This window comes from Gallus gallus, chromosome 1 (assembly GCF_016699485.2).
Source record: "Gallus gallus isolate bGalGal1 chromosome 1, bGalGal1.mat.broiler.GRCg7b, whole genome shotgun sequence".
Classification (NCBI taxonomy): Eukaryota; Metazoa; Chordata; class Aves; order Galliformes; family Phasianidae; genus Gallus; species Gallus gallus.
This window is the reverse complement of record NC_052532.1, coordinates 56,847,106-56,874,987: the sequence shown is the minus strand read 5'-3', so window position 1 is coordinate 56,874,987 and position 27,882 is coordinate 56,847,106. Positions and strand designations below refer to the sequence as shown.

Sequence of the window (27,882 nt, the reverse complement as noted above, 5' to 3'; positions counted from 1 at the left end):
GGAGTCAGTGACAGAGGAACTACCATGGTAATGGACAGTGGTGATGTGAGGTAGAGGAAGGAGAAGCTCCCTCAGTAGAACATCTAGAAGGACTGGAACTTGGGGGAAATGGGAGATCTGAGGATCAGAAACCAGCCTTTCCGTACGAGGAAGTTCCCTGGACTGGGGCCTCCTTCCCTGATGGTTTACACCAAACCAAAAGAGGTGAGTGTTCCCCATAGGCATGTGAGATGAACTATTAGCAGGCAGCAGACAGAAGACCAAAGCAGTGGTTGTAACTCATGAGAGAGAGGAAGCAACAACAGAAAAACATGAATGTGAACAGTGCAATACAAGTTGCTATCAGATGCACTCCACTGGGACTTCACCTCCCAAAAAGCAGCATGTACCAGTAGCTCCAGTCCTCTAGTCAGCTTTTGAGCTTGAAACTGAAAACATGGCCTAATTCCTGGAGACAGTACTGCTGGGTGCACGAGGAGGTGATGGATGAGAAAGCCATGTCACTCTAGTCCAGCTTCCATACCTTCACCTCTGGCCAGGGCTTGCTCTGGACTTGTTCCTGGCTGACGGTGGACGTGCTGATTTCTGGGGAAATGGGCTCATAGGAACAGAGAGAGAAGCGTGCAGCCAGCAGGCCCATCCGGACACAGGTGTCTGTGTCGTGGTTGGCAAGCATCCCTGCAGCGATTCCTGCCATTAAACTGTGGAGAGAAAGAACAGCAATTCTGAGCCCTGGGAACAGCTTTGGCCTCAGGAACATGGCTGGCTGGAATAGAACCCATCTGAGGGACGTGGCTATGGGCATGGTGGTGGTGGGCTGATGGTTGGACTCAATGATCTTTGTGGTCTTTTCCAATCTTAATGATTCTACGAATCCAGATCAATGCTTACAGAAGCAGAGAATGTCTTAGAGGAAGGATGAGGTGAAAATAAGAAGTTTGTGGGGGTTTATTATATTTATTTTAAAGTTTGGAGGAACAAATAGTGCTATTGATTTGCATTTTATTTGCTTCTCATCTGAGAAGTTGAAGTCACACCCCATTCCACCACATTTTCTTTTCTCCTCGGTTCTCCAAGAGAGGCTGGAGAAAGGAAAGAGGGTCTACAGAGGGAAGAACCTATTTTTCCCTTGCTCTTTAATGATTTTGTCACTTCTCTGCTCCTTGGTGGAACCTTCTTACATTCCCTCCTTACCCCCACTGTGAAGGTGTAGATGAGCAGAGAGGTAAATTTCCCTATGCAATGTGAGAGGGGATGGGAAAAAAAAATCCAAAGCTGAAATGAGATTTTGGATTCAGACTTCTGCCACCTTCATCTGTGGTTGTCCATTTGAGATTAGCCAGTAAGAGAATGCTGCGAATGCTTGAACAGGTGTCACCCACAGGCAGCGAGGAGGCATTAGAAGTGATGTTATCATCTGCCTGTCTTGCAGAAGACAGCTCTGCTGAGGCATGGGGACATGCAGGGTGCTGCTGGTGGTCAGCTGGGAACAGCCAGCATTTGTCTGTAACCAAACTCAGGAGTGATGCTAAGAAAAGTGGGGAAGGACAAAGGAGAAAGGAAGGTGAAGGGAGAAGATAATGACATTTGAGAGGAGGAAGCAAGGGCAGGAAAACATGGCAGCAGGGAGGATTAATGAGCAAATCTATGTGAAAGGGAAAATGACTGCTTTTCTGCACTCTGGCTAATTACCTCAATATCATTATTATTTCTTTTCTTCTTTTTTTTTCTCCACAACAAAGGCACAGAAGATTGTGGTTTCCAAAACCATTCAATCTCTCAACAGCTTCAGAGACTGAGAGTAAACATTTGGGGGCGCATCCCCTAGCGATGCCGTGTGCGGGCAGGCAGTGTTGTGTTGCCAGGGCAGCTGGGTGCAAACAGCAAACAGCCGCAGAGCAGCATCTCCAAGGGCAGGAGAGCCTTGGGATGGGAGCAGGGCTGGGGCCTCCTGGAATAGCATCCCCTACACAGTGCTTTGGAAGGACTAGGGCTCGCGAGGCTGAGCTGCGAGTCTAGCCCTGGGTTGTATCCTGCTGCACGGTCCCTTGGAGGAGGCAGCAGGCCAGGCTGTTTCATCTGCTTGTATGCCAAAGAGATGGCACTTCTGGCCCCTTCTGGCACTGTTTGATGCAACAGGAGCTTGGAGAAGCTGCCAAGGGATGCCAGAAAGACACTCCTGGACAAACAAGAGTGCTGTGAAAACCCCTGCATGAACCTGGGGACTCTGAGGAGCGGGATTTCTGGAGAAGACATCAATGTGGGATTGATATCTCAATATTCAGAGTCCCTGCAAACTTCCCGCACTGCTGTGTTTGGCTCTGCGGCATTGCACAACATGGCAGCCTCCTTCCCAGTGCTGTGCTGAATGCAGCCAACTCACTTCACAGGCAGTTCGGGATATGAGGAGCAAAGAAAGATTCTGGTGTTAAGTGGATGAATTAGCTTGGCAAGAAGATATTGATTGATCCTGGCTAAAATACTGAGTTATCACACAAATGACTTTTTATTCTGCCCATCTAAATAAGAAAAAAGGAGAGGTGCTGCTATGTTGAGCTATTGGTAAGTAAGACAAGAAAACTGAAAGGAAATATCTGTCAGATGTGGCCTTTTGGTCTAGCCCAAGGCAAGGAAAGGAGAGAATCAATTATTGCAGCACATGAAGCAAAATAAATAAATAAATAAATAAATAAATAAGCCCCACCAGAAACCTGACAACCTGACATAGAGTTTGACAAGTTAACAAGGAGCGTAATGAAATATATTCCTGACAGACGGAGAATTGATCGCTGAGGCTGTGTCATTTCCTATCCCTGTGTGCAGCAGTGTGAACAGGCAGGCGAGTTGCACAGCAGACTCTTCTGAAGCACAAGCTATTGCCAGAGGCAAGTGCAGAGCCTGATGTAGTGCTTTTATAGGGCAACTCCAGCTCCTGAGGGTCAGTCCCACTTCCACTGGAGGTAAATTAGTTAGCTGGGAAGGCTGCTTTGATGTACAGTGGTTTACTCAGCTTTCAGCAGCTCAGCCGAGAATAATCCAGAACTACTAGATGGCCATGGAGGGCTTGGATCTTAAACAAAAGCAAAGCTAATAAGAGCAAAGCTGGCTTCAAGATGCTCAGTGAAACATTTCTAGTGAGCATTGCAAGGAATCACAGTAACCAGCCCTGTTCTTGTGCCTGCTCCTCAAGCAGCAGAACATAGTTTATGTCTGCAGTAGAATTCAAAAGAAATCACGTTAGGATGGTTCCACATGTAGCTGGGGAATACAGAGAGAGGTTAGCAATGTACCTGTCACCAGCTCCTGAGACGTTGACTATCTCCTCCCTGCTGATGGGGATGGCGGGGTAGTGGGTGGCACAGAGGCTGGCAGCAGCGGTCTGTATGGGGAGAGAGGGAGGTCGGTGAGCACTGCTCCAGCTGATGTGGCCTGGTGGGGCTGGTGTCACCCAGACATGCACAGACAACAAAGAAGGGGGATGAAAATAAGCCAGTAATCTTAATAATTTATTTTTCCACACTTCAAAAAAGATCAGTGATTTAAGTTCCTGAAAATGAAGCTTGCAGTCATGAATATTCAAGGAAAGCACATGTAAAATGAGCTGGCTATAAGCACTGCTGCCAGGAGCCAGGACAGACAACTCAATTTTCTTTGCTAATCCTCAGAGCTGTGCATTCCACCCACAAACACAAACATTTGCCAGCATTGATGCCACATTTCCCAGCATCGCTGCTTCGCCACCAGAAATAGCAGTGGTGCTCTGCAGTCCCAGGCAGAAGCTGCTGAGAGCCCAGAGTTAGTTTCCCATGCCCTTACCTGCTCGTGAGGTGCTGGACGAAGGGAGATACTCCCTCCCAGGCTCCTGCCACACAGGAGGACGCCATGAGCACCAAGGGTCACGACCACACAGCACAGGTGGGACAGCAAAGGGCGGGCCAAAGCTGCTGCCATCTTGATAATGTCCTCCAGCCTGGATGGCGCCTCTTTAGACAGAGAGGAGGAAAAGCTAGGGCGTAACTTTAAAGGATCTCAGTGGGTCCCTTTCAGCCTGCATATAGGAGCAGCCCACACGGTGCTCCTATTTATAAGCACTACTGAAAACATGGTATTTTTTCCTTTCATTCAGGGGAAACATGATTTTCCAGCGTTAGATTTCCATACTGTCGATCCTATGCTTCCCTGGAACTACACATGTCTGTAGAGATCAGAAACACCATCCTGAAGCATGACTTCCATGTTTTAATGCTTTGCACTAAATGCATGGGTTTCCACATGCATACAGCATTTCCCCAAAGGGCGGTAGCGTGGGGGCAGGTGCCCTCAGAGCATCTTGTGTCACTGAGATACTTATTAACTAGAGATTGCTCTTATTTGGGTGACAAAGGGAGGAAAATGGGACCTCTTGGTTTGCACAAGGAGCCGCGCTAGGCCTGCTGTGCTCCTTGATCGATCATCAGTCTGGCCTGGGCCGAGCGACCCACACAGAGATGGCTGAAAGGTGGAAGACACGAAGACTGCTTACGAATTCCCACTGTGTTATAAGCCAGTGTGATTGACATGGGAGATGGGGAGGAAAATGCTCTCTCCTGGTCTAGGTTATGTGAAATAAGCAGAGTCAGCACGACTGACTCTTCTGAGTGTTCAATACCTGCTGGCAGAGGGTTCCCAAGAGTCCGGTTTATTGCTTTTAGCTCTTGCAGGTTGGGGGAAATGTACGTGAGTGCTTTCCAGCTGTCTGAGAGGAATGGCTTAGAGGCCTTGTTCTCATCTGTCGGCTCGTAGCACACTTTAAAGGAAGATTGCAATTGGTTAATTAACTGATTAATCAGTGTTTTTTTTTCTGTATCCGAGTGGGACACAGTGCAGAAGGCTTTATGTGATCTGTACAACTGGGGCTGTTTCTGCTGTGTATCAGAAACCTAAATGTGATTTCCCCCACACTGGGGTGCAGGGTTCCCCAGTTTTCCTCTTTGCTGCTCAGCAACAACAAAGTTGCTTCTGGCTCTGAAATGATATAATCAGTCTTTGGGTCTCCGTTCATCTGCTTTGGGAGCCTCTGCCACATACTAAGAACATTATCTCCTTCTTCTACAGGATTTGCTCTGAAAAATGAAGGCATAATTGCAGAGGTTTGGGAAGCCTCGTGAAGGATCCAGGGAGGAGCTCTGTATTTTATGGGAAGTGGTAGAGAAATCCTCCCAGATAATGCTCCAGCACTTGTTCTGAGAAGCAAACTCCATCACTGCTCAGAGTGGCAGAAGCACGTACATCTGTGCTTGCCTTGAGATTAAAGGCAAAGAGAACAGCTCTTTCTGGCCTTCTGGCATGCCAAAGGTCTCTAGCTCCTACGTTACAGCAGCTGTGACTTAGCTGTAGAATGAGACAAACTCAGCGAAAGCAGAAGTGTTCCATCCATTTCAAATAGAGTAGCAGTGTATGGAAGGGAGCACTGGGTAACACAGCTGGGTATCTCTAGCAAGGAGTGGAGAGCGCTCAGAGCACGTGGAGCACCCTGGTGCAAACACCCACAGGAGCCATGGGGCCAGGGGTGCGCGGGGTCTCCTTACCTGCTAGTTGATGATCTCTAGCCAGTTGGCAGATGTACTGGATAGTGGAAAGAGGCACGTTTCCATCAATGCAAACTAGCGGGGCCCGGCACAGATTCTCCTTGAACTGGGACACCTAGTGAAAATCCAAGGCACAGAGCAGAGACGGGCCGAGTTATTGCAGAGAGACAAAATGATTTCTAGTCACATTCAGGATGCAGGGTTTTCACTTGTACTGCAGCTCTTAAAAACAAGAATGAACATAAAAAAGTGATTCCCTAAGGAAGCTGGATGTCTCCATTTATCTCATCTCTTCCCCTTCTTGTTCTCTGCTCCCCATCATTAAAAGGTGCACTTGACAGGCAGAGCCCCTCCAGCACAGAAAGACAGTTGTTCCTCACTAGGCCAATTTGATACTCCTGGGTCACTTAGACACCTACAAGGAAAGGGAAAGCTGCTATTTAATATCACTATGGGACTCCCTGTGCTGTGCTTGTTTTGACTATGCCTTTGTTTGCCTATTGAGGCCCTGGAGTGCATCCAGAGAAGGGCAACAGAGCTGTGAGGGGTCTGGAGCACAAGTCTTACAGAGAGTGGCTAAGGGAACTGGGATTGTTCAGTCTGGATAAGAGGAGCTCAGGGGAGATCTCATTGCTCTATCCAATGACCTGAAAGGAGGTTGTGGCGAGGTGGGGGTTGGCCTCTTCTCCCAGCTAACAGTGATAGGACGAGAGGTAATGGCCTCAAGTTGCACCAGGTTCAGGAATATTAGGACACATTTCTTCTGAGCAAAAGCGGTGCTGCAGTGGCACAGGTTGCCCAGGGAGGTGGTGCAGTCACTGTCCCTGGAGGTGTTGAAGAACCGTGTGGCTGTGGCACTGAGGGACGTGGTCAGTGGGCATAGTGGGGATGGGCTGCTGGTTGGACTGGATGAACTTTGTGGTCTTTTCCAACCTTAATGATTCTGTGATTCCCAGTCCTTTAGATAGCCGAAGTTTGTGGTGCAACATGATGTTTTACCCCCTGTCCTACTGAATTTCATAAGGATAGGGGACACGGGCCTAGATTCACAAAGGGCCACTTGTAGGTTAGCCTTGCTGATGTGTATGGGCACTGTTGAATCACGGCCTGAACCTCTGATTGACCACCTGAGGCGAGAACTGAGTCAGCCGCAGGGGCACAGGTGAATGCAATTTCACCTGAGTGACCGGAAGGGGTGGAGCCTGGCTGCACCCCTCCTAGACCCCATTTAAGGGTTGAGTCCCAAGGAGGAAGGATCTCTATTTGGAGATCACTCCTCTTGGAGTCCTTCTGTGAGCCCAGGATGTGGGTAAGCTCTTTATTTCAGTTCTCCTTTGTAAAGTGATAATCTCTCTGGTCTAATACCTGTATACCTGTTTGCCATACACTGATGCAACAGCAAACCTTCAGGAATATGGCCCATTGAGTGGAGCTCACAAAGCTGGTTGAGGTGACCTCATCATTTAGTTCCTACACAAGACAAGGGAAGACTTAAGACCTGTGGAGGGCTCTGTAATATCTCCTGCTGTGACTGGGCAGACAGAGGGAAGTGCAAGAGACCCAGCCATGGTGAAGTAAAAGAGAGCACCATGTCTGAAAGTGTGTTTTCCTTCTAGACAACAACCCTGGAGCTAACAGCCTCAGTGAGATGAGGGCTTCTGGCCCATAGCTCCCTTTCTAGGTGGAGGAAGACAACTTAAGTCACTCCCTTGTGAAGACACACAGATTGGCTCTTTGTTTTTTTTATCATGTTAAATTTCCCTTGGTCTGCCCATGCCTTGTCCCGTTGTATATCTAGTGGCTGCAGCACTTTTCTAGACAGCAGGTTGAGGATGGAGTGAGGAGCTGCAGCTCATTCTCTTGCCTCTCTGAGGCTTCACGACCACTGCCTAAATGCCAGGCCAGTGCTACAGGCACTCCTGCAGCCTCCCTCCCATGTCTCTGCTAATCCTGGCTGAGTGAAGGGCTGACAAAATGCACTTTGCAGCAGAAGATTGGATCAGAATTTCCACTGGCCACAAATGGTTTGTAAAGCTCAGGAGAACTAATCTGTCATGTGATGGTTTTCTGTGCCAAGGCTTGGGAGAGGCAGGGTGGGGATGGAAGTGGGAGCAGTGACCATATTTTTCCCTCACTAAGAGCCCACCGATAAGTAAATTGCACTTAACTTTCATGTTGCTGCTAGTCATTAAGTACGGGATTTGTTTTGTTGACAGCAGAATGAGTAGGAAGGAGGGTGCAGTGATGGGGGTTTCACCCAATCAATCTGCAATTACTGCTTCCATTAGCCCTGATGTTTCCAAGGGTTGGACGTGCTGAGGAGCAGTGCCTATTTATACAACTCAGCATGGAGAAACAACAAGGATGGTGGAGTGGGAAAACTTACTTAGGCAGCGTTCTGTCTACTTTTTTTTTCTTAAAAGGGGGAAATAGAATTTCTGCAGGTGGACTGGATTTATTGCCAGCCTTGAGATGCTAAAAATGATAGGTTAATTGAAATTCATCAGTGCCAGCGGATTCTGGCCTACGTGTCATGGGATGATAGCTATGGTGACTTCTTATGGAACAGAAATATAGAGCTGTTCCATCTGGGTAAGCAGCAGCAGGTACCTCTGGTAGCTTGCCACACTGCAATCCCAGTGGCCAATATCTGGGGTTAACTTGAGGAATTTCCATGATCCCTCTGCACACCCATTCCCTCCTGTACAACTTTACTAGCTGGTTTTTGTCACACCTCCACACTGCTTCTCATAAGCAGAAGACTGCATATCCTCTGGCATGCATACGTATTGCTCTGTTATCTGCTGGTGGATGTCCATATCTCCCAAGCCGATGCTCAGCTCCCCAGCACTGGTGATCATAGCACTGTAAGTGGCTGTGCTCTTCCCCTCCAGCTGCAGGATGGCACTCATGTCCTAAAACAGAGAGAGCAGTTATAAAAGGGGCATGTTCCTCCTCACTGTCACACTTGGCTCAACTTCAATAGTCCTTCTCTGCACCCACCCTATTTGTAGCAGTAGCCCAGCTTGCTGTTCTCTCTTCATCCTCCCTTCTCCCTTCAGACAAGCAACATTTCACAGGTATCTTGGTCTAGGCAGTGCTGGCAGATGGCTCATCATTAATATTTGTAATGCAACAGGAGCCACAGCAAAGATTTAAGAAATTGTTTAGTAAATGAACATGACAGGCCTCTGCCATGCAGTTCAATACATTGTGTCCCTGCTGTGATGGCAGTGTCCTGCAGAGGACTGCTTGCCCCAGCTATCCATTCCTACAGCTTGTGTGACACATCTGATGGCACACTGGGCGCATGTTGGTACATGGTCCAGCTAGTGCTTACATTAGCCACCTCACTGACTGCACCGCAAGGAGGCTGACTTTAATGGCAGCCTTAGAACCATTTTTACAATTGTCAAAGGCATAGCTGTGAGGTATCCTTCCTCCGTGGGCCTTCTGAATGACGAGAACCCATGGCATTGCTCGGAATATACATTCCAGGATGGAGAAGTGCTTCTCCCCACTTAGTTCCCAGGGAATACTGAGGTTTTAAGTGCAAGGTCCTCACCAACAGTGCAGGTAAGGCTTCTTGCAGACCAGGATTTCTTGGCAGATAGTCCTACTCCACCTTCTCTTGAGAGGCTGCTCACTGAGACAGCTCAAACTGTACAGTGCTCAGATAGAGGAAGGATTATAAATCTGCAGCTATAAATTCTCTGTATACCAAAAGAAAGTTCTTGTTCTTATTGCTGTTTTCATTGAGCTGCTCAAATTAACAGTACTAAGGGCCCCATGTGCTCTTTCTGTCTGTATAGCAGGGCCCTGAAGACACCAATAGGCCTTAATGGCCCTGACCAGCTTCAGCTGGGGTCTCCACCCATAGCCCTGGCTTGCCCTCAACTCTGCCTTTTCCCCAGAGAAGTGCCTGATGCACTGGATTGGGGTTGCTCCTGGCTCCCTGGCATCAGGGGACAAGCTGCTGATGAAGTCAGGTATTCCTCTGGTGTACAGTTGTGTGTGTATGCAGCTGTAAGATCCTGTTCCTCTGAACCTGGGAGGTACCTAGTCTTGGCTCCCAGTTCTAGGCTTTCTCTGTCTTATAGCCCAAATCAGGCTGGTTTTGGCACTGCTTTGTTTATCCTGAGGGTCAGGCTTTGCATATTTCTGGCTGTGCTTAGGCCTTCCTACTTGTTTTTGCGGTTCCTCCTTATTTACTTCTCTTTTTCCTTCCAACACTGCTCCCTGGAGCTGAATTAAGACCATGTGGTTCAGACTTAAAGCTCTACGTACATCTAGTCTGTGTTCTGGGGGTAGCTCCTTGGCTTTTAATGGTCTGTATCTAAGCAGCACTGAATTATTCTCCCTCTTAGTGATGAGATGTGATGGAAGGTGGCTTTTATGTTTGCCAGGATTAAAAATACCTTTTCCTTTATGTAATGCCATCACCTCTATACTTCTGAAGAGCCATTACTGTGAAACGTACCATGTGGTGACAGTAGTGCAGGATGGACTCTGAATGTTCATCCTTCCCCACAGCTGACAGAAAGAGAGGGGTCAGCCCAAGACGGCTTAAGCAGTCTAAAAGCAAATGAAAAGATGTTCACAGGTCTGTCAGAGGAAACTCATGCACTTCCCTGGCAATGTTTCCTGTACCCATCACAAACATGCAGGCCTGCCGACATCACTTCTGTGTGTGGCTGGTCTAACAATGCTGTCTTACTAATGGGTTCATGGGAAGCCCTTCCTCTTCTCCCTTCAGGTTACCACAATTCATTCCTCGGTGAATGGGTTGCATTTTTTTTCCTCAACCTTTCCCCATCTGTGATCTGAAGTGATAGTAGATTTGTGTTAGGGAGACTTGGGATAGGTAAAAAGCCAGAGTAATCTGAAGATCTTCGTGTTATGTCCTCCTGCTAACTTCAGCACTCAAACACTGGTCTGCTTCTGCCTGTGCTATAGCACCAGGCACACTGTGGTCCTTTGCTGTTGCCACTGACTGTAGCCCTTTCTCTCATACAGTAACTTCTGTACTGCAGTTTTTCTCATCTTTGGTGCATGGTCAATCACCTTTGAATAGGCATATTCATTTCAAATCCTTCCTTGAGACATAGTGAAACCACAACTGGGCATTAATTCAACACTGAGGACCAGGCTATTCAGCAGTCCTTGCAGAACAGTGGTGCTTATTTAACCTCAATTTGGGGTCACTGTGCTACCTACTAGTTAACTTCATATTTGAGGTTCTTTATTCCTCAGACTGCTGCCCAACTCCCTTCCTTCTCATTTTCTGGAGCATCCCTTGCCTTTTCCAGGCAGTCTGTCCCCTGATGTATTGCCTAATGTGTCCCAGATCTGAACAGTGCTCAAGAGCTCCTGCTGTTGAAGGAGTACCAAAGGACAAATCACAGCTGGCAGGCACCCACAGGCAAACCCAAGCACGAGGCACCTGCCAAGTTTCTTCCAACGCCGCCAAAAGTTCGTCTCACTCTTCCAGCATTTGTCTGCCCACCACCCTGGAGGAATAAATCATTTATAAGCAAAGTTGGAAGAGCCACTTGGTATAGATGCCATGTCTCCATTAGCATCTGAAGTGAAATTGATATTGCTGAAACACAGGGCAGCAAGTAGAAACCATCTAGGTTTGCGAGTACTGTAAGCTCCCACAGCCCATCTAAACACATCAGCTCTGGTGACAGAAGGGAAGATTATTTTGGTCATCCTGTGCATAACTACCTTGATTTTTATTGACTACAACCTCTTTGAACAACACCAAAGAGTGTTTTGGTTGAAGAGCAGCTGTCTGAGTTTACTTGCTCACATCAGCACTGGGACTCCAGAGCTACTGACCCAGACCTGATGGGCTCTGGAACTGCTTTCCAGGCCACCTATCTCTCACCTGTAAGCAACTGCTGGTTTGCTTGGTTTTATTTTTTTTCACTTTGAAGACAGAACAGGCTTTGTTGCCTTTGCCAGTGCTGCCTCTGCAGTACTTTATTTTAACTTATCATTCTCTTCCCACACTTCTCTCTCCCTAAAAACCTTTCTCCACTTTTGTGGTTACCAGCTTCTCCTTTCTGTTGCCTCTGTCCATCTGTCACAAAAGGTCAAACTGCCACAGCACAGGCAGTTCCTCCTCCCAGCTCTCCCGCCAGAAGAATTACCTCAGTACATGTCCAAATCTCTCTGGGCTTCATCACTGACTATCAAATTGCGTTAAAGCTCTTGACTCATAAAATCCTGAAACATATTTTCCATTTCTGAAGACAGTTTGCCACTGGCATTCCTAATAATCTTCTGGATAATCCAGAGCTTTTCAAGAGTAGGTTGTGACATGAAAGAAGAAAGGATAAGATGTCCTTGCAATATAAGGTCTGAGAAGAGCAACTGGTTAAACAAACTTATTTTGCAGGTATATGGCAGGAGATGCTAGCTTAGCACCTGCATGTAAATCTTGTGTGCTGGACAGAACAGAGTGATGGACTTCAGAGGGTACAAAGGTAGTTCTAGTTGGGCAAAACAACAAACTCTGAATCCAGATTACAAAGTATGTATAAGCAAAGGTGGGGGTACCTACTGGGGAGGATGTGAACCCCAGGTATCCTAGACAATGGGGAAAGAGGGAGGGCTCACTAGCATTGGGTACAGGGATAAAAGTGTCCCCTGATACCTTGAGAGACCCCATAGGTGCATGCCCCAGCAGATTCCCCCCTTTGTTCAAATAAAGAAAGCTAAAAACTCCTCTGTCTCTTTTTGGGACAAAGATAATGAAGCAAGCCTGCTGGAACAAAAATTTTCCAAGCAAGTGTTTGGGTGGCAAGTACTGAAGCGTGTGTCTACCTACACAGTGCAGCTCCAGGCCCAGACTCTCTCTGCCCTATGTCAGCCCAGGCGCACAAGAATACCTCTGTACATGCTCGTTTTTCTTGCTTGTAAACATTCTATCCTTCCTAAGCAAGCAGATGTATTGCCATCTCAGGGTACAAGATAGTCTTCCTCCCTCCTCTCACTGTTCTTGGACATTCTTTAACTTGCACCAAAGTTCTTCAGGGACCCTTCTTCCCCTGTATTGAGCCTTGAAATTACAGACAATACATCTGTCCTCAGTACACAGTGCTGTCTTCATCCAGTCCTGTGACTACAAGAGGCCGTTTTCCCTACTAAGTGGTGTGGTGGTGGTGGTGTTGTTTGTTTGTTACCTCCAGGCTCCTTTTGTTTTCCTTGGTCCTCCCCAGTTGTGCAATCTGTAAGACCCGGTGCTAATTCTGCACCCCTTTGCTCTTCTGCCTGGCAGTTCTCCAAGCCCTGAACTGTTTGGACAACCTGAGTAGAATGCCATGTAAGCAACCTATCGCCTCTGTCCACCTTTCCACTACTTGTCACTCCTCATTAACCTAAATGCCTCTCTGTTACATTTGCTTATGCTCCCCTTGAATTGCCACTGGCACCGCCAGGAATAAGGCTGTTTCCATCTGTGACTGTCTCCTACTGAGTGTTGCAGATTTGCAAAGCGCTGAGCCTGTCTATTTTAGCTCTGCAACTTACTGTGCATAATAGAAGAAGCCAAGGGAAAAAATATACTCAAAAACAAAAAGCAGGGATGCTTGTTTAGGCAAGTCAAACAACATAGCTTTGAACACGGTCCTCTATTTCAATATTAAAAGAAGATACTAACTGTCATTGGTAATGAGCACAAACGCTACTTAATGCAGTACCATCATCTATTTTTCAAAGCTGATGCCATCAGGAACACTGAAAATACACAGGTGCTCCTTTCTTTGCCTGGCATGCTGCTCTTCTCTTTCAGTTTGCCCCCGCATCCCAGTGGCACAGCTTCAGGCTTTTTAAGCTTAGCTTCACCGTAACAGCGGATGTAGCAGCCTGCCACACAGGCACCCAGCCGTGGGTGCTCCCTGCTGTCGTACATCCCCACAAGATCTAAAAGAAATGAAGCTGCTAAATTACTTCAGTGTGGGTGCGATGAGAGATGAAGTAGCAGCTTGCTTGGAAAGGCAAAGAGATGGCTGACTGTCATCACACCTTGCCAGCACAGCTACAGCTCAGTCTGAGCAGTGCTTGAGTATCTATTCTGTGTTGCATTTAGGGGAAAGAAAGATGAAAATGGGCTCGCCGAGATGGTTTGAAATATGACTGAGCTGATGCTTTCTGGCAAGGCTTCAAGGAATTGAAAGAGTTTCTAGGATCTCTTTCTGTATCCTAAGAAGCTTGAATTCCTAATGTAAAGATAAGACTGCTCTTCCTGAAGTTGTAGGTGCCCCATCCCTGGAGGTGTTGAAGGCCAGGTTGGATGGGGCCCTGGGCAGCCTGATGCAGTGGGTTGGAACCCACTTACAACCCAAGCCATTCTGTGATTCTTCTGGATATTCTAAAACCATTATAACCATAGTTACTTGCCCAGTACCTTTCCCAAACCTAGACAATGTGCATCTTTCTCTGTTGGTTACTTACATGCACGTAGTTACTTAAAAGGCACTTCACTTCTGGGTAGCCTTGAAAGCCATATGCAAGTTAAAACCAGTACAGAATACTCCTGTTTCCTTGCTAACTGGGACAGACAAGCGTGTGTTGCAAGTCTCTACAACAAACACAGCCTGGGTAAGGGTGGGACCTGCTGGGTGCTAAGCAATTTGGAAAAATCCTTAAAAGCCAAAGCAGAACGATAGCATTGAGCCTGCCTTTTCTTCTGTGCCTAACCACAGAGACTGTCAGTTCCCAGATCCTCCTGCAGCTTGGCTTTTGGTTAGCTGCCATCATGGGCCTTCAGCTCCAGGGCTCGCTGCTATGCAATGTTGAAAGTCTTTCTTTTCCCTTGCCAGCTGCTCCCAATGGGGTTTGTGACTGCCATCACCACACCACACATGGCCCAAGGGTCTGCACTCACTGCTGCTATGCCAGCAGGTGGTTTGCCTACCTTTGATTGCTCCTTGCCCTGACAGCTTAGTGCAGAGTATGTGTGTTCTCAGTTCGATCACAGCTGAAGCTGTTGGACTTCTGGTTTTGAAAGCCTGCACAGCTGACGCTACAGCACATGTCACCCTTAACCATTATGATAGTTTTGTCTTTGCCTCCATATCATTTAATTTCCAAATTCCTTAGCAATAGCTTCACCAGCTGGTCTTCTATCTGATTGAGAGGTCTTCACAGGTGGCCCCATTTGAAGGCAGGAGTTTGCTACAGGTTTATTGCTTCAGCAATCAGCACAGAGATTTGAGGTACTAAACAACTCACAAGCAAGCTCTACCACCTCAATCTCAAAAAAATATATAAATTGCACAGGTGATATAATGGCTGCTGTTTGCAATGGGGAAGTCTGCAAGTCTTTAGCTTCTTGGTCAAAGCACACTGAAACACATGAGATCTAGTAACACTTAAAGTGCCTATGTTTTTAAAGCAATCTTTTTTTTTTCTTTTCTTTTTATGACTTAAATTTCTTATGATTGAGGAAGATGGCTCTCATTTAGCTATAACTGCTACTTTTCTCAAAGGCTTCTTACCACTCTGGATACTTTGCATGTCGTCTGGCTCCTATTCAGGCTGCTAAGACAGCCTGAGGCAGCCAGGACTGGCTCTTACCTGGGGATTTCCTCACTATAGGATCTAATCTTGAATTACACATAGGTTAGCATAGTGAGGGTTTTCATCCATTGCTTCTAGCTCTTTGCATATGCACTTTGTGAGTGACCTGGGCAGCTCTTCTACTAAAACAGCTCTGGGTTTTTGGCATCAAGGAACTGCGCTGAGGTACCTGTTGAGGCCAGAGTGATACGTGGAGATGTTAAGGATGATATGTCGCTCTGTTCCTTGAGAGGCAGTGACTCTCGGCACATGAACAGAGCAGATCAACGTGTGTGTATCCACCTAGACAACACACCAAATACACATCACTACACTTCCTGTGTGTGCGCATGTGTGTTCATACAGACACAAAGGTAACATGCACTGACACCATCTTCTCCCCACCGCCCTTCTTTGGTTTGGCAATCCTGTAAAACTAGCTGGAAATGGCAGCGGTGATAAGCAAGCTACTATAGATACTATACCAGGATGACAGAGTTCTGCGCCTTGGCTATAAAGTCAACGTTGGTACCTCCAATCACCACCTTTAAAAGGAAGAAAGAGGTAGAAAGTGGTTGGAAGGATTTAAGGGAAAAGTTCCAATTTTCCTTTGCTTTTTTTCCACCCTCTTGAAAAGCCATCTGATTTACAGAGTGAAGGCCTGTGCTTTTTTTGGCTGGCTAGATGCAGGCCTGTGCACTTCCAGTCTGGATGAATGGAAATCTCTCCTCAGCGTTGTTTTCTGAATTATGCCCGCTGATATGCAGCCCCAGCATGACAGGCAGGACGTTATGGAGAACATACAGGGGTGTTGGCAGTTTCATTGAGTGGTCACAGCGTATAACAATTTTTGACGTACTAACCCCCAGAAAGATTCAAGCAGAGCTGTCTAACAGAAGTGAGAGGAAAAATGGATAGGGAGGAAATGGATAAAAACAGCCAGAAAAACACAGTCATGTCTTGCAAGCTCCCAGAAGTTACCCCAACCAGTGAAACTTTATGGATCATTGTCTTACTGGCCCACAAAGCCAGAAAAAGCAGCACAGCTCCACAAACAGAAAGTTTCCAGATTCTTTGGGGACATAAGATTCTTTTTTCCTCATTCTATCAAATGCCAGGTTACTGCCTCTGGAGTCACTGCCCTTTTTTATGTTGACAAATCCCACTGCAAATGGGTTTTAGAAACTTTTAAGCTCTCTAAAGACTACCTAGAATAGATTTGCTGTAAATCACGTAGCACGCATGAAATCTAAGATCGTGAATGGGGTATTAGAGTTATAATGGATCATATTTGGGATAAGCAGCACATCTTGTAATTTTGGCAGTCATGAGAAGGAGGCCAAAGAAAGGAGATATTTATAAAATGTGTGTGACTCAGCAGCTCAAAATATCCTCTGCCAACACCCTCTTCCAAGTCTACTCTTGCAGTCACATAAATTCCCTGGCACCGAGAGAAACAGAGTTGAAGTTGTACATAAGGTCACAATAAAAGGTGAAAAAGTGATGAAAGTTTTAGTGGATTCGATAGTCTAAGATTTAATGGGATTAGGCCGTTGTCACAGCTCATCCTCTGTAAATAGAAAGGGAGAGAATATTTAGCGGTGAATAATAAAGAAAATTAAAGAGAGAATGTCTGCCAGCATAAATGAGAACAACTGGTCTCTGGCTGAGTCACCTTATACTTTTGGAAATAGATAAAAAACTGTTTTCAGTGCTGTCAGTAGAAAGGCGTTATGTGGAGGACAGCAGGGGACTCACTGGCTGAGGCAGGGTTGTGTCCCCTCTGCGAGGCAAGCTCCCCTTCCTCGTGGCTTTCTGTAGTTTGCTCAGGGCCACTGCAATGCCACTGCCCACTCTGGCATTGTTTTGGATCAGAGCAAGGTCTGTATGACATTTTTTGAGGAAAAGAGAAAATATCAGCAGGACTGGCCCAACAGAAGCCTAAGTAGAAACTGCCTGGAGGGAGAAAGCAGGAAATGCATGCTGTGAGACTTGGTAGATTTGATTCCCAGAGGCCAAAATCCAGTGGAACGGGTATGCTGGGTTACAGTACTATATAAGCACACTGAAGTTTTAAGTATTTGCCGCCTTCTGTGCCCATGGAGAGTAAAGTTAACATCTTCATTTTACAGACAGGGAATATAAGAAAAGACCTCTGATGAGGTGAAGTGCCTAAACTGGAGCTAAGAGTCTAACAACCTTTGAGGATCTTGGCCACCTTTCCAGTATTGGATGCCTACTGAGATTTTTGCCAAGTCTCTCCATGCCCAATTTTCGTTAATTCCACTGGGAGCAGAGTATCAGAGGCTTTGAAAGCCCCATTTTGTGGCATCATACAACTCCAATATTCTCAAACCAGTCTGCCAGCCGTGAGGTCTCCCAGGGAACTGGTAGCAGAGCCTGGGGTTGAATCTGTCTTTACCAGACCCTACACCAGTATCCTAGCCAGTAGATCTGTCTTCCTCTTGCCTGTTCAAGAGGATTCATGCTACGCAGGAGTATGTTTCTTCCAAGTTTCTCAGTGCTCTGGGAAGCCCAGGTATCTTCCAGTGTACAACCCCACTATGGGCAACAGTGTCCTGAGACTTCATCACACAGCAGGCAAGCTCAGGAATCAGATGTGAGGGATCTCTTTGACTATCTGTGTTGGCATCTAAGTTTTAATGTGAAAGCGGAGGAGGACAGTAAGGGTGCTACTGAAAAATCAGGATGCAGTTACTGAGCTTTCATCTGTTTGTAGGTAATGAAGCGTTTGCCCCTTGGTAAACTGTCAGTAAAATGGCAGCATTTTTCAGCAAACATCATTGGAGGAGATAGGAAGTACACTACTCCTTTATTCACTCCATTTAGTAAAAGGATACTGGAGTCCAGTGATTTCCCGTTGGTTAATTCATTGATCTTCTGTAACAAAAAAGGGGTCAGTTCTTTGCCTGTAATCCCTTTGGACCTGCAAATGTAAAGAATATTACTGAGACAAACTGAGCTGAAATGGCATCAGAGCAGAAGCTCTGCTGCGAGCAGATTAATTTATTGCCATAACGGCATAGCATAAAAAGTCCTGTAAACAAGCTTCAGGCTAGATAAAACCATGGTGAAAGCCTTGTGGGCTCATCCACATCCAAGGTTAAGCTGTGCTACAACCCCTCCAGCAATGTCCCTGAAGTCACTTATTTCCCCACAACCATGAATTGAATGGGCTGCCCAGAGAGGTGGTGGAGTCACCGAGCCTGGTGGTGTTCAAAGAGCGTTTGGATGTTGTGTTGAGGGACATGGTTTAGCGAGAACCATTGGTGAAAGGCGAATGGTTGGACTGGATGATCCTGTGGGTCTTTTCCAACCTTAGCAATTCTATGATTCTATGAATCATGGAGTGAATAGAGGTTAGGGCCTAGGTTGCTTCTCACCTGGCTTCGCTGAGAGCTTGCTGGATGGCATCTTCAATAAGCTGGCCCGGGGCAGCTTGCTCCTGGGGACAGGGCACTGCTATCAGCACGCCGCTGCTCAGGCCTAGCCCCAGAGTGCTGGCTGGGAGAGGACAGGCAGATCGTTAGAGGTTCTCTTTGGACAAACTGAATGCTGAAGGACAGAGAGTGGGTGCAGGGTGTGTGAACCCACAGTGCTGGAGCTTCTGTTCTTAGCTCAACCAAGGACAGGTTCTTGTCCAGCTAGCAAGCGGTTTATATCCTCCTATTACTTTTGAGGCTGTTTGTACAATAAGCAGCAAAGATTTTCTTAAAAACAACAACAACAACAACAACAACAACAAGCAAATAACAAAAAATGACTCCACTTTTTGACCCTCTGTTCCAGGGCCTACATGAGCCTTTCCGTGCTGAAACACACCTATAAGTTTAGCTGCCTCCTCTTCGTCCTGGACACGATACGGTGCCTGGAAGCCACTCTGGCTTGAGAAGAAGGCTGGGAACATCCTTGACTCTCCAAAGGCAGCCACACAGACCCCCTGAGTTTCCTGTAGTAATGGAGGTGATGTAATCAGGGAAGAGAAAGGGGACCCACAAAGAGATAAGACTTCTAACCAGCTAGAAACTGTCTTTCTTTAGAATCACAGAATTAGCACAGGGTTTGATTATTTTTGTACGTTTAATGCATCCCATTCTATTCTGTTCCGTCACCAACATTTTTCAAAGCAAAGAGCCAGGCATGGTAACTAGTCAGACAGAATCTGGCATATTGAAACATACGAGACACACGCGTCCTTTGCTCGGAGCTGATCAAAAGCAGGGCAGCTGTCACTAACACAATGCTGAGTCCAAGGTAACAAGCTGTGACCTGAAGTTATGCCATGAGCTGACAGGAATTTAAATGAGTTCTATTTGTGATTGGAAAGTATTGACTCTGGCTGTCACCTGAAGTGCTGACCCTGGTGGTTTCCAGTATAACAAACCTTAAAAATGGACTCTGCTAAAAATCATATTGTTTCCCAATTAAATTATGGCTTTATTTTAGTGTTTGATGGATCTAGCTTGCCTGATCCATCAGTATGGGAGCATTCTCCCAGTAGTCAGAAAAGTGAGTGAGTCTGAGCCCGGACAAGAGGCTGTGGCTTGAGCTGCCTTTGGCTCAGTTGGAGCAGTTGCTGGAACAGCCTCTGGGGCACAGACAGGATGATGCTAGGGGGCAGCCCAGTGCCCACATAGCCCCAGGACTAGACAACTGAAGAGATGGGCCTCACATCCTCTAAATAGTTATTTGTCAAAATCTTAGGCTTAGTAACTGCCCCAACATCACTGGGCCCACTTAGCCCTTTTGGATGCAGTACACTGAGTACATAATCATCTGCTTTCATGCTCAGCCATGATACCTACCAGATACTCCAGTGTCCTGCCAATATCAAGGATAGACTTGACTCCTGCAGATACAACAGCAACTGGAGTTCGTCCTAGCTCTGTCAAGTCAGCACTCACATCCAGAGCTGTCAAGGGACAAGCAGCTGTTGTTTGTGATAGTGTTGCACCTCAAGCTGATGTGATCTGCCCTCTTAAAAAGCCATATCTGCCTCCTTTTGTAAACATTTTGTTCCACGCACAAATATTACAGTTTAAAAGCATGCTTTTAGATGCTAAGGTTGTAAGACTGAAAACAAAGAAGTCACTTGATTTAGGGCAGAGGTGCAGCCTTGCACTGACTGTGTCAGCTGCTGGTTCATGTCAGTAAATAGCATGCAAAAATTTGGTTGGAAAAAAGAAAGGACAAAGCTCATGAAGATGGAATATAAGATTTTGATTTCAATGTTGACACAACTGGCAGAGAAACACCACAGAAGCTTTACTGACCTCTGGAAACCCCCAGTCTGGAATTTACGTCAGAAAGAGATAGCACTCAGCAGAGTGGTGTGTTTACATTATACTAGGAGTATATATAGCTAAAAGGAAAGTATGTACTTAAAGGTCACATTTTACACTGCCGAAGCTGTGCCACATCCCAGTTTTCCAGAGAGCAACATAGAGTAGGACATAAACCTCATCTGTGGTGAGACCCACCTCCTCCTCAGCTCACAGATGAATGTAGTATGTATTAATTTTCTTACTGTTCTCTCCTCCCCGATGGACACCTCCAATGCCTCCTGTCACAAACACAGGGATTCCTGCTTTGTGTGCTGCAATCATTGTTCCAGACACGGTAGTTCCACCAGACAAGCCCTGTATGAGACAGCAGGTCACAGGCAGCCCCCAGTGTGACTCAGAGAATGCCACATGCAGGCAGCTGTGGTTGCATTTTGACAAACAGCAGTGTCTCAACAGCCTGTTGACACAGTCAAGTGAAATTCTGACACAAATATTCTTTGCAAAAAGGCAGAGGATTCATCATTCCTGCTACATAAGCTGTTCTTGCTCTGTTAATAGCAAAGGCCTTCGTTCTCCAGGGCTTTCTAACCAGAAGGGCTCTTGGGCAGCTAACGTGACCATTAGCACTATGTGCATACTTTGGGGTGGCTTGCTGTCACATAGTTCATTTGTAACATGATGATGCCTTATCATGCCAATATGAATATTCTTCACTTAGCCAGCCAATCCTGAGTGACTTTTCAAGAGCCCTATTTCAGGTCTGCTATTCCCTGACTCAGATATATTTTGACTCTGATACGTGTGGTATCTCAGCGAGGCTTAAAGCTACTGGCTTGAAGCTGGAGACCAACCTGTTGCTGTATTGAAAACACCATAGTAGAAAGTCTGCATACCATACCTGGCTGAGGACATAAGGAAGATCCCTCCGAGACACTTTAACTACATTTTTACTGCTTGCCAAGAACTGAAGTTCCTCATCTGTGAGTCCCACGTGGATTTGACCCTTCAAAATACCTATAGTGGCTGGCACTGCTCCATTTCTCATTACAATTTTTTCTACCTCTCTGGCCATGCTAGAAGAAGACAGACAGGACAACAATCACAAAATTAGTGAGGCAAACAATCAGACAAGAAACCTGCCAAGGCTCATGGCTGGCATTCCCAGTTTCCAGTTTTGTACACTTCTTTGGATTTCAGCTAAGTCCAGTTCTGCTTCTGTATCTTCCTAATGGCAGAACTTCACACCTGATTTGGCAGCAGTGCAGAACTACTCAGAGCTCCTGTTTTAAGGACAGCTATGGACAGGCTTTATGCTTCATTTCTGAGGCAGGAGCTGTAAAATAGCCTGGATTACAGACAAACCTAATTGTACAATACACTACTGAATAGCAGGGATATTCTCAAATTAGAACCTTTCTGTACCTAATACTTGTTATTTCTGAGATCACAAATCTTCACAGAAACCCCAGATAATTCAACTCCTACACAAATGACTGGGATATATTTTTCACAGTATAGACAGTTAGATACAGGGTACCAACAGTGTTGAAAAGCTGCAAGTTGAGGATATTCTAAGGTTAAAAACTAGGCCTTTCTAAGCTTTGCAGGCTTTATACTCGATCATTTGTGGGATATTCTATCTTTTTTTAGCAGCTATCTTTACATATGTTAGGCAATCTTCAACTGCTAAAACTATCTATTCCAAAAAATGATTTGTTAGAGATTCATTGTAAGTTGCAGTGCCAGGCAAATTAATGGCAAGGTAAAAAGCAAGATGGAGAATCAATATGAAAATCCTCCTATATATGTAGAAGCTATAGGATGGAGAAGAGACTGTTAGCAGATGACTGTGCAGATTGCTGTGGTTTCTGGCACTGTCACCCAGTAAAAAAAAAAAAAACAAATCTACAGGATGTGAATAAATAAAGGGTAGAGGTGTTTATTTTTTCCTGCATAGGGCACAGAAGGCACTGAGAGGGACCATCAGTTCTCACAGCAGCTGCTCTGAGTGGTGCCAATGAACAGATTTCACTGTTGTGTTCCAATCCTTTTTGTATCACAAAAGGTATACCAGAAGAAACTACAGGGGAGTTTTCAGTGTCTGTCATTGTGCAGTCATTAATCCTAGCATCTCTGTCTTTGAGCAAATGATGACATTATCTGCTGCCACATTTCAAAAGAAGCTGGAAATGTAAGGTGTTGGGTAAGGAGATAAATAGGTATGAATATGTGTGTCCTACGGTTCTGCTCTACTCAGAAGTCCAAATACAACTTTCTTACACCAGAGCTCAAATTCTGTATCCCTAGCAACCTCACATTTCCCCTCACTTTGTTCTTACAACTTTGTTGAACAAGGAACATAAACCCACAACCTCAGATTCTGAGGATAGGCCATGCCATGTGTAATGATGGTGCTCTCCAAGGCTACGACAGGTCTCCCCTCCACCAGGGCTTCCTGTATGGAGGGCTGAATCCTGAAATAAGCACCTGGAGATAAACGTAAAGAAGACAATTATTTGCAGGGGTATTTGCAGTGACTACTGAGCTATTTTATAAAAGGCAATTTGTCATCATCACAATAAATGCATTCCTCTCTTCAGCTCTTCTTTTGAGTGGGTTTGCAAGTAACTTCATGAAGACTAAAACTGTGTTTTATGTGATTGAGCTATAAAAAAAAATCACCATAATTAATATAAATAATGATCCTCTTCGTGATCTGAATGTTACTCTCCCACCATTATTACAGCTGTGTTGCTACTTGCTCCAATAATACTACTTTAATATCACTTTAAATTGATGTTGCTGTGAATGAACTGAGCACTGTAATCGTGCCTGAATAATGCTGTATTTTAAAAGAGTGCAAACACAAGTACACCGAGACTAAATGTATAGTAAGACAGTTGTGCATCAAAATGTCACCTATTTTTAGTGCTATTATCAAACAACGGAAATTTCCTGTGCATTTAGGACCTGAAGTACCCTCCTGAAAGCTGAAAAAGCTGCTCTTTGCTTTGCTCCCAAAACACTGCCAGCAAAGTCCCTGCTGTGTTCACATGAGGAAGATGCTTTCCGCTCAGGGACTGTCTTGGAATACACTACTCACCATGCAGAAATCTTCTCACCTGCGTGGTCCTGTGTGCCTCAGTGGACACGCGTCTTGCCAGTCTACAGCTGATCTTTGCAATCATCTTGTACAGAAGATCCTAAGCTCCTAAGAAGGTCCTAAGATTACAAAAGTCAGGTAACAATGGAAGTAGTAATTTAGCAATGGTGTGACCATGTGAAGTTAAATCTGCCGTCTCTCGCCCTGATCTTGGAAAGTGAACAATCCTGGGCTTGCCCAGCAGACTGCCTGCAAAATTCTTGTGTTTCAAGCATGAGCTGCCGTGCCAAATCAAAATGTTAAACTGAAGAAATAGAGTTGAGAGAGTTCTCCTAGCCCACTGCTGATGCTGAAATCGAGGCAGAGCAAAGAAAAGGATGAAGAGTAACAAAGTAGAAAGACTTCCAAAGTTCCTATTTTGATTTCAAGAATACTTGTTCCTTCCTACTTGTTCATGACAAATTGCAGGCTGAGCTGCTGTGACCTCCAACCCAAAAGATCAGAAGGATAAAACTGTAGGTATACTACAAAGAAATATACCTATTTTTTGCTGGTGTCTCAGAGGAAACAAGCAGTTCTCTAAAATAAAGAAAAGCTGAGGACTAGAAAGCCAGATTGTAACTGTAAGGAGGGAAGAGCAGCTCTGCCTAGAGCCAGCAGTGCTTTATGTATGCTCATGTTACATCATCTTTTTTAGCATGAAGTGTTGGAAGCAGAGGCACAATTCAGCCCCAGCGAGAACTCCAGAACTCCTCTCGTCTCTTAGCAACTCCTATTCACTTTAATTAAATTCATTTCAGGACAGAGAAAGAGGAGGAGAGAGTTGCAAATGTTAAGAGGCTGGTGTGGTCTGGGCCCCAGGGCAGTCTCGCTCAACTCCAGGCTGCTATACGTATTTTTGCTGGGCATTTGGCCATATCTCTCAAGCCTTCCTATTCCTCACCCCTTAACAGTGAGGAAAGGATTTATTTCTTCAGTCCTTTGTACCTGTTGTTAATTTAGATAGGAAATTAATTAGCGTACACTACTGTGTTTGTGTTACACTTAGCAGAACGTGGCTCTGATCTCTGCACAATGTGTGGCATTGCAGCCACCGAAGCATAGTACACCCAGCAAATGCATTCTGTTTTGATTTGTCTTTTCAGAATCTAAAGGCTTCAGCTATATAGAGCAGTTTGGGCTGTGTAACAGGGAGAGACGGGCTGATTCTGTGGGACATCTCCCAGACCATCAAGCCATACATCATCATGACACACAATACACACCCAACCAAAACCAGGAGATTTTTTTTTTTTTTTTCCTGCATTGAAAATCCATTTTTTAAGACAAAAGTCCAAACAAAGTTTATGAAATCCTGTTGTTGCATGGATGTGGCACAAGCTTTGCTTCATGCTTACAGCCCCTGCTTGTGCAGTGCTAAGGTCACAGCCTGAGAAGTTCATGTAAATGCTCTGCTCTCGCTGAGGGTGTGTACACACCCCTCGCTCTCTGGGGCAAAGTCAGCTTTGGAATCCATTCATTGAGCCACAAAGGTTACACAGCGGATCAGTTGGGCTGCTCAAGCAGTGCTCTGAATTTTAACAAACCCCTGTACTCTGGAGCTCAGCAGCCAGGAGTGCCCAAGCCGTGCTGGGCTGTGGATACAAACCAGCCGTCCCCACCTGCAACCTGAGAGGAATCAGACGGCGTCGGCTGGAAAGGCGGCCAGCCGGCTGAGGGTTTTGAAGCTTGGCAAGCCTAGCAGCGAGACCTGGCTGACTTTAGGCCCCGCAGCAAACCTGTGCACGCTCCTAGCAGAGGTTTTGCACAGCTCTCACGCAGAGTGGCCTTCCTCCCTCCTCCAGACCGGCCCTGCTCGCCTCCCCTCACCATCGCCCCGCGCACCCGCCTTGGTGCAGCACTGCCTGGTGTGCCTCTTACCTCCGGGTGCCGTCGCTTGTACAAGGCTGGGTGGGCTCTGGAGCCGTGCCGGGGCAGCCCTGGCAGAAGGCGTGACGGAGGGGCCGGAGCTGTGGGGCTGACAGCCATTTATTATTAACCACAAGCGAGGTCAGCGCTGCGGCCACTTGCTGCCTGGGGCAAAGGGGCGATTTCGCTGCAGGGCAAGGACTGCTTCTGGGGTTATTTCTGTTCATGTGGTGCTGCATTTTTCCCTCACTCTGTCATTCAGATTCCTTTGCTGCTATATATATATATATATTTAATCAATGAATTTGGAAATCACTAAAACAGCTCCTCTGTAGATTGGGTTCTTTTGTGTATATTCATAAGAAGTAGAGAAACTGCAGTCATGCTTTCCCTTCAGGTTTGCCAAACACAGCCTCTCAGCCTCGCAGAGAAAAATCACAGAATCACAGAACGGCAGGGGTTGGAAGGGACCTCAAGAGATCATTGAGTCCAACCCCCTGCTAAAGCAGGTACCCTACAACAGGTCGCACAGGCAGGCATCCAGGTGAGTCGTAAATATCTCCATCGAAGGAGACTCCACAACCTGTCTGGGCAGCCCGTTCCAGTGCTGCTGGATCTAATGCACTGACATTATGCATGTGCAGATTGTGTATTCTGCAGGAAATGTCATGTTTCAGAGCTAGATGGCTATCCCAGAAGGCACTGACTTGCTGGATGGAAGGCAGATATCATTCTGTGCAACGTCCACGCATAACGTATCAAAAAGCAATTACTAATGTATTACTTTTATGTTAAAGTAAACAGCGTCTGATTTTATTGCAATCCACCGGGTTGGAAATTATAAAACAGACGTTTTTAAAGCAGCGCTGCAAATGGATGCTGAGGGTTTTGTGATGGGTGTTGTCTTCTCATGAGGATGGGTGGCTGGAGGTACTGAAAACCAAATGTGGAGGTAGATTTACCTTTTTTTTCAAAGTATGTACAAATTCTCATGACATCATTTTAATCTCAGTTAGGTCTATTTGGAAAGACCGCAGTACCATAGGAAGTCATCTGGGCTATTAGCTTTTTTGGCATGCTATCAGGCGAGGTGATCTGGTAATCAAGCTGATCTCTGAGTCTTCATCTTTCTCTTAAAATCAAGATCATCTTAACACGATCTTAAGCCATGGACACCCAGCTCAGTCTGTGGTATCAGTAAGCCATGGTATATCAGTAAGTCTTCAAACCACGTGGAAAATGAGCCCCTCAGCTTGCTGGATGTCTAGCTCGGCTTTCCACTTGGAACCTGGAGGTTTTAGAGACCAAATACAGCTGCTGAAGCAGTTCTTTGATGGCACTCCGGGGCAGCAGTGAGGACCATGGTGTGCAGATGATGGGGAGGAGAAGGCCCCAGAGAACCGCTGGGGACAGCTTTTGCATGAAACCATGGGGCTGTGCATAACGTGCTCCTCTGTTTGCCATGAGTTGCTGACTTCTCAGTACAGACCGCCTGCAGCAACCCAAAGCTTCCTGCTAGTACTTCCTCCTGCCGGCCTCGGGAGCAGGGGTTAATATTAAACTGGTTGCTGGGTGACATGGGAGAGGCTAGGAATACAGATTGCCATGGCAAATTCCTGCTGCCTGCTGGGAACTGCACCCTCAGGCCCCAGCCATTCCCGGGCCACCCTTGCATTGTCCTATGCGCCCGAATTGTACCCCATATGGCTTTTCAGGAGCATGTAGTGAGGGAAAGACTACAAACAAGAAAGAAAGATCACAGCTCACAGAAAGAGAATTTAGAACGTTATTTGAAACAAAGGTACACTTTTCCTTTCAACACCCCAACAGTTTTCTTCCTGTTCTACCGATGACGTGGATGGCTTCCTCTCAAAGGTCTTCAGCTTTGTCTTGGATAAAAAGGGACACATAACGGAGGATGGGGAGGTGGGAATGCACACCATGATGCTCACCAGCACTGAAATAAATAAACCGAACACGAAGTTAAGATGGGGTCAGATTTTATAGATGGAATGCTTGCATACAGGGAGTTGAGTTGTAGGTTTTATTTTCGCTCTGGGAGAACTGACAGTTTATTGTAACGTACTGCTGAAATGCACAGGGGCAGCGCCAGAAGACTGAGAAGTCTGTGGAGATTAAAGCCTATGGATCATAAAACATAGATTTCGTTTCCTTTGCCAGCAGGAACTACAAGAGGAGAAAATTCATGAGGGGAAAAAAAAACCAAAAAACAAACAAAAAAAAAAAGCCCAGAAATCTCCCAATCTCCTAGAGATGAGGGAGATGATAAGAACAGCATTGATTCAGATAGGAAGACGGCTCAACCCGCCGTCATGCCGCCCCTCCCCCCAGCGGTGAGGGCAACGCCGCGCGGCGGGAACGTTCTGGAGTGAGCGGGCGTTTCCCCGCCGGCTCCGCCAATCAGAGC

The 27,882-nt window shown here is 46.2% G+C and overlaps 1 protein-coding gene across 5 annotated transcripts; it reads right to left on the bottom strand.

Moving 5' to 3' along the window:
* Positions 1 to 253: 253 nt before the first annotated feature.
* On the bottom strand, positions 254 to 27,810 carry LOC418114 (pseudouridine-5'-phosphate glycosidase-like). 5 transcript variants are annotated; one of them, XM_015287414.4, is made up of 20 exons: positions 27,541 to 27,810; positions 25,467 to 27,411; positions 23,547 to 23,665; positions 22,816 to 22,930; positions 21,342 to 21,516; positions 20,686 to 20,797; positions 19,964 to 20,070; positions 18,981 to 19,107; positions 18,542 to 18,662; positions 17,999 to 18,084; positions 16,896 to 17,020; positions 15,623 to 15,682; positions 11,011 to 11,077; positions 10,048 to 10,142; positions 8,354 to 8,482; positions 5,568 to 5,682; positions 4,649 to 4,786; positions 3,817 to 3,983; positions 3,291 to 3,379; positions 254 to 701 (listed from the first exon to the last, which is right to left on the bottom strand). In XM_015287414.4, exons 3-20 carry the CDS (start codon positions 23,629 to 23,631, stop codon positions 506 to 508), a joined length of 2,109 nt encoding a protein of 702 aa, XP_015142900.2. In that variant the 5' UTR covers positions 23,632 to 23,665; positions 25,467 to 27,411; positions 27,541 to 27,810; the 3' UTR covers positions 254 to 505. The 5 variants fall into 5 exon arrangements, with proteins under 5 accessions (XP_015142900.2, XP_040514918.1, XP_040514908.1 ...); XM_040658984.2 differs by having other exon boundaries at positions 23,566 to 23,665; XM_040658974.2 differs by lacking the exon at positions 4,649 to 4,786.
* Positions 27,811 to 27,882: the final 72 nt, after the last annotated feature.

Excerpts from the sequence above, each read along its gene's own strand:
- LOC418114 (XM_015287414.4), bottom strand. The coding sequence starts at position 23,631 with ATGATTGCAAAGATCAGCTGTAGACTGGCAAGACGCGTGTCCACTGAG. Across the intron at positions 20,071-20,685 it reads CCATCGGGGAGGAGAGAACA|CTCTGGATGTGAGTGCTGAC; the intron begins GTAAGAAAATTA and ends GTCCCTTGACAG. Across the intron at positions 18,663-18,980 it reads GGAGGCAGCTAAACTTATAG|CCAGCACTCTGGGGCTAGGC; the intron begins GTGTGTTTCAGC and ends GTCCTCTCCCAG.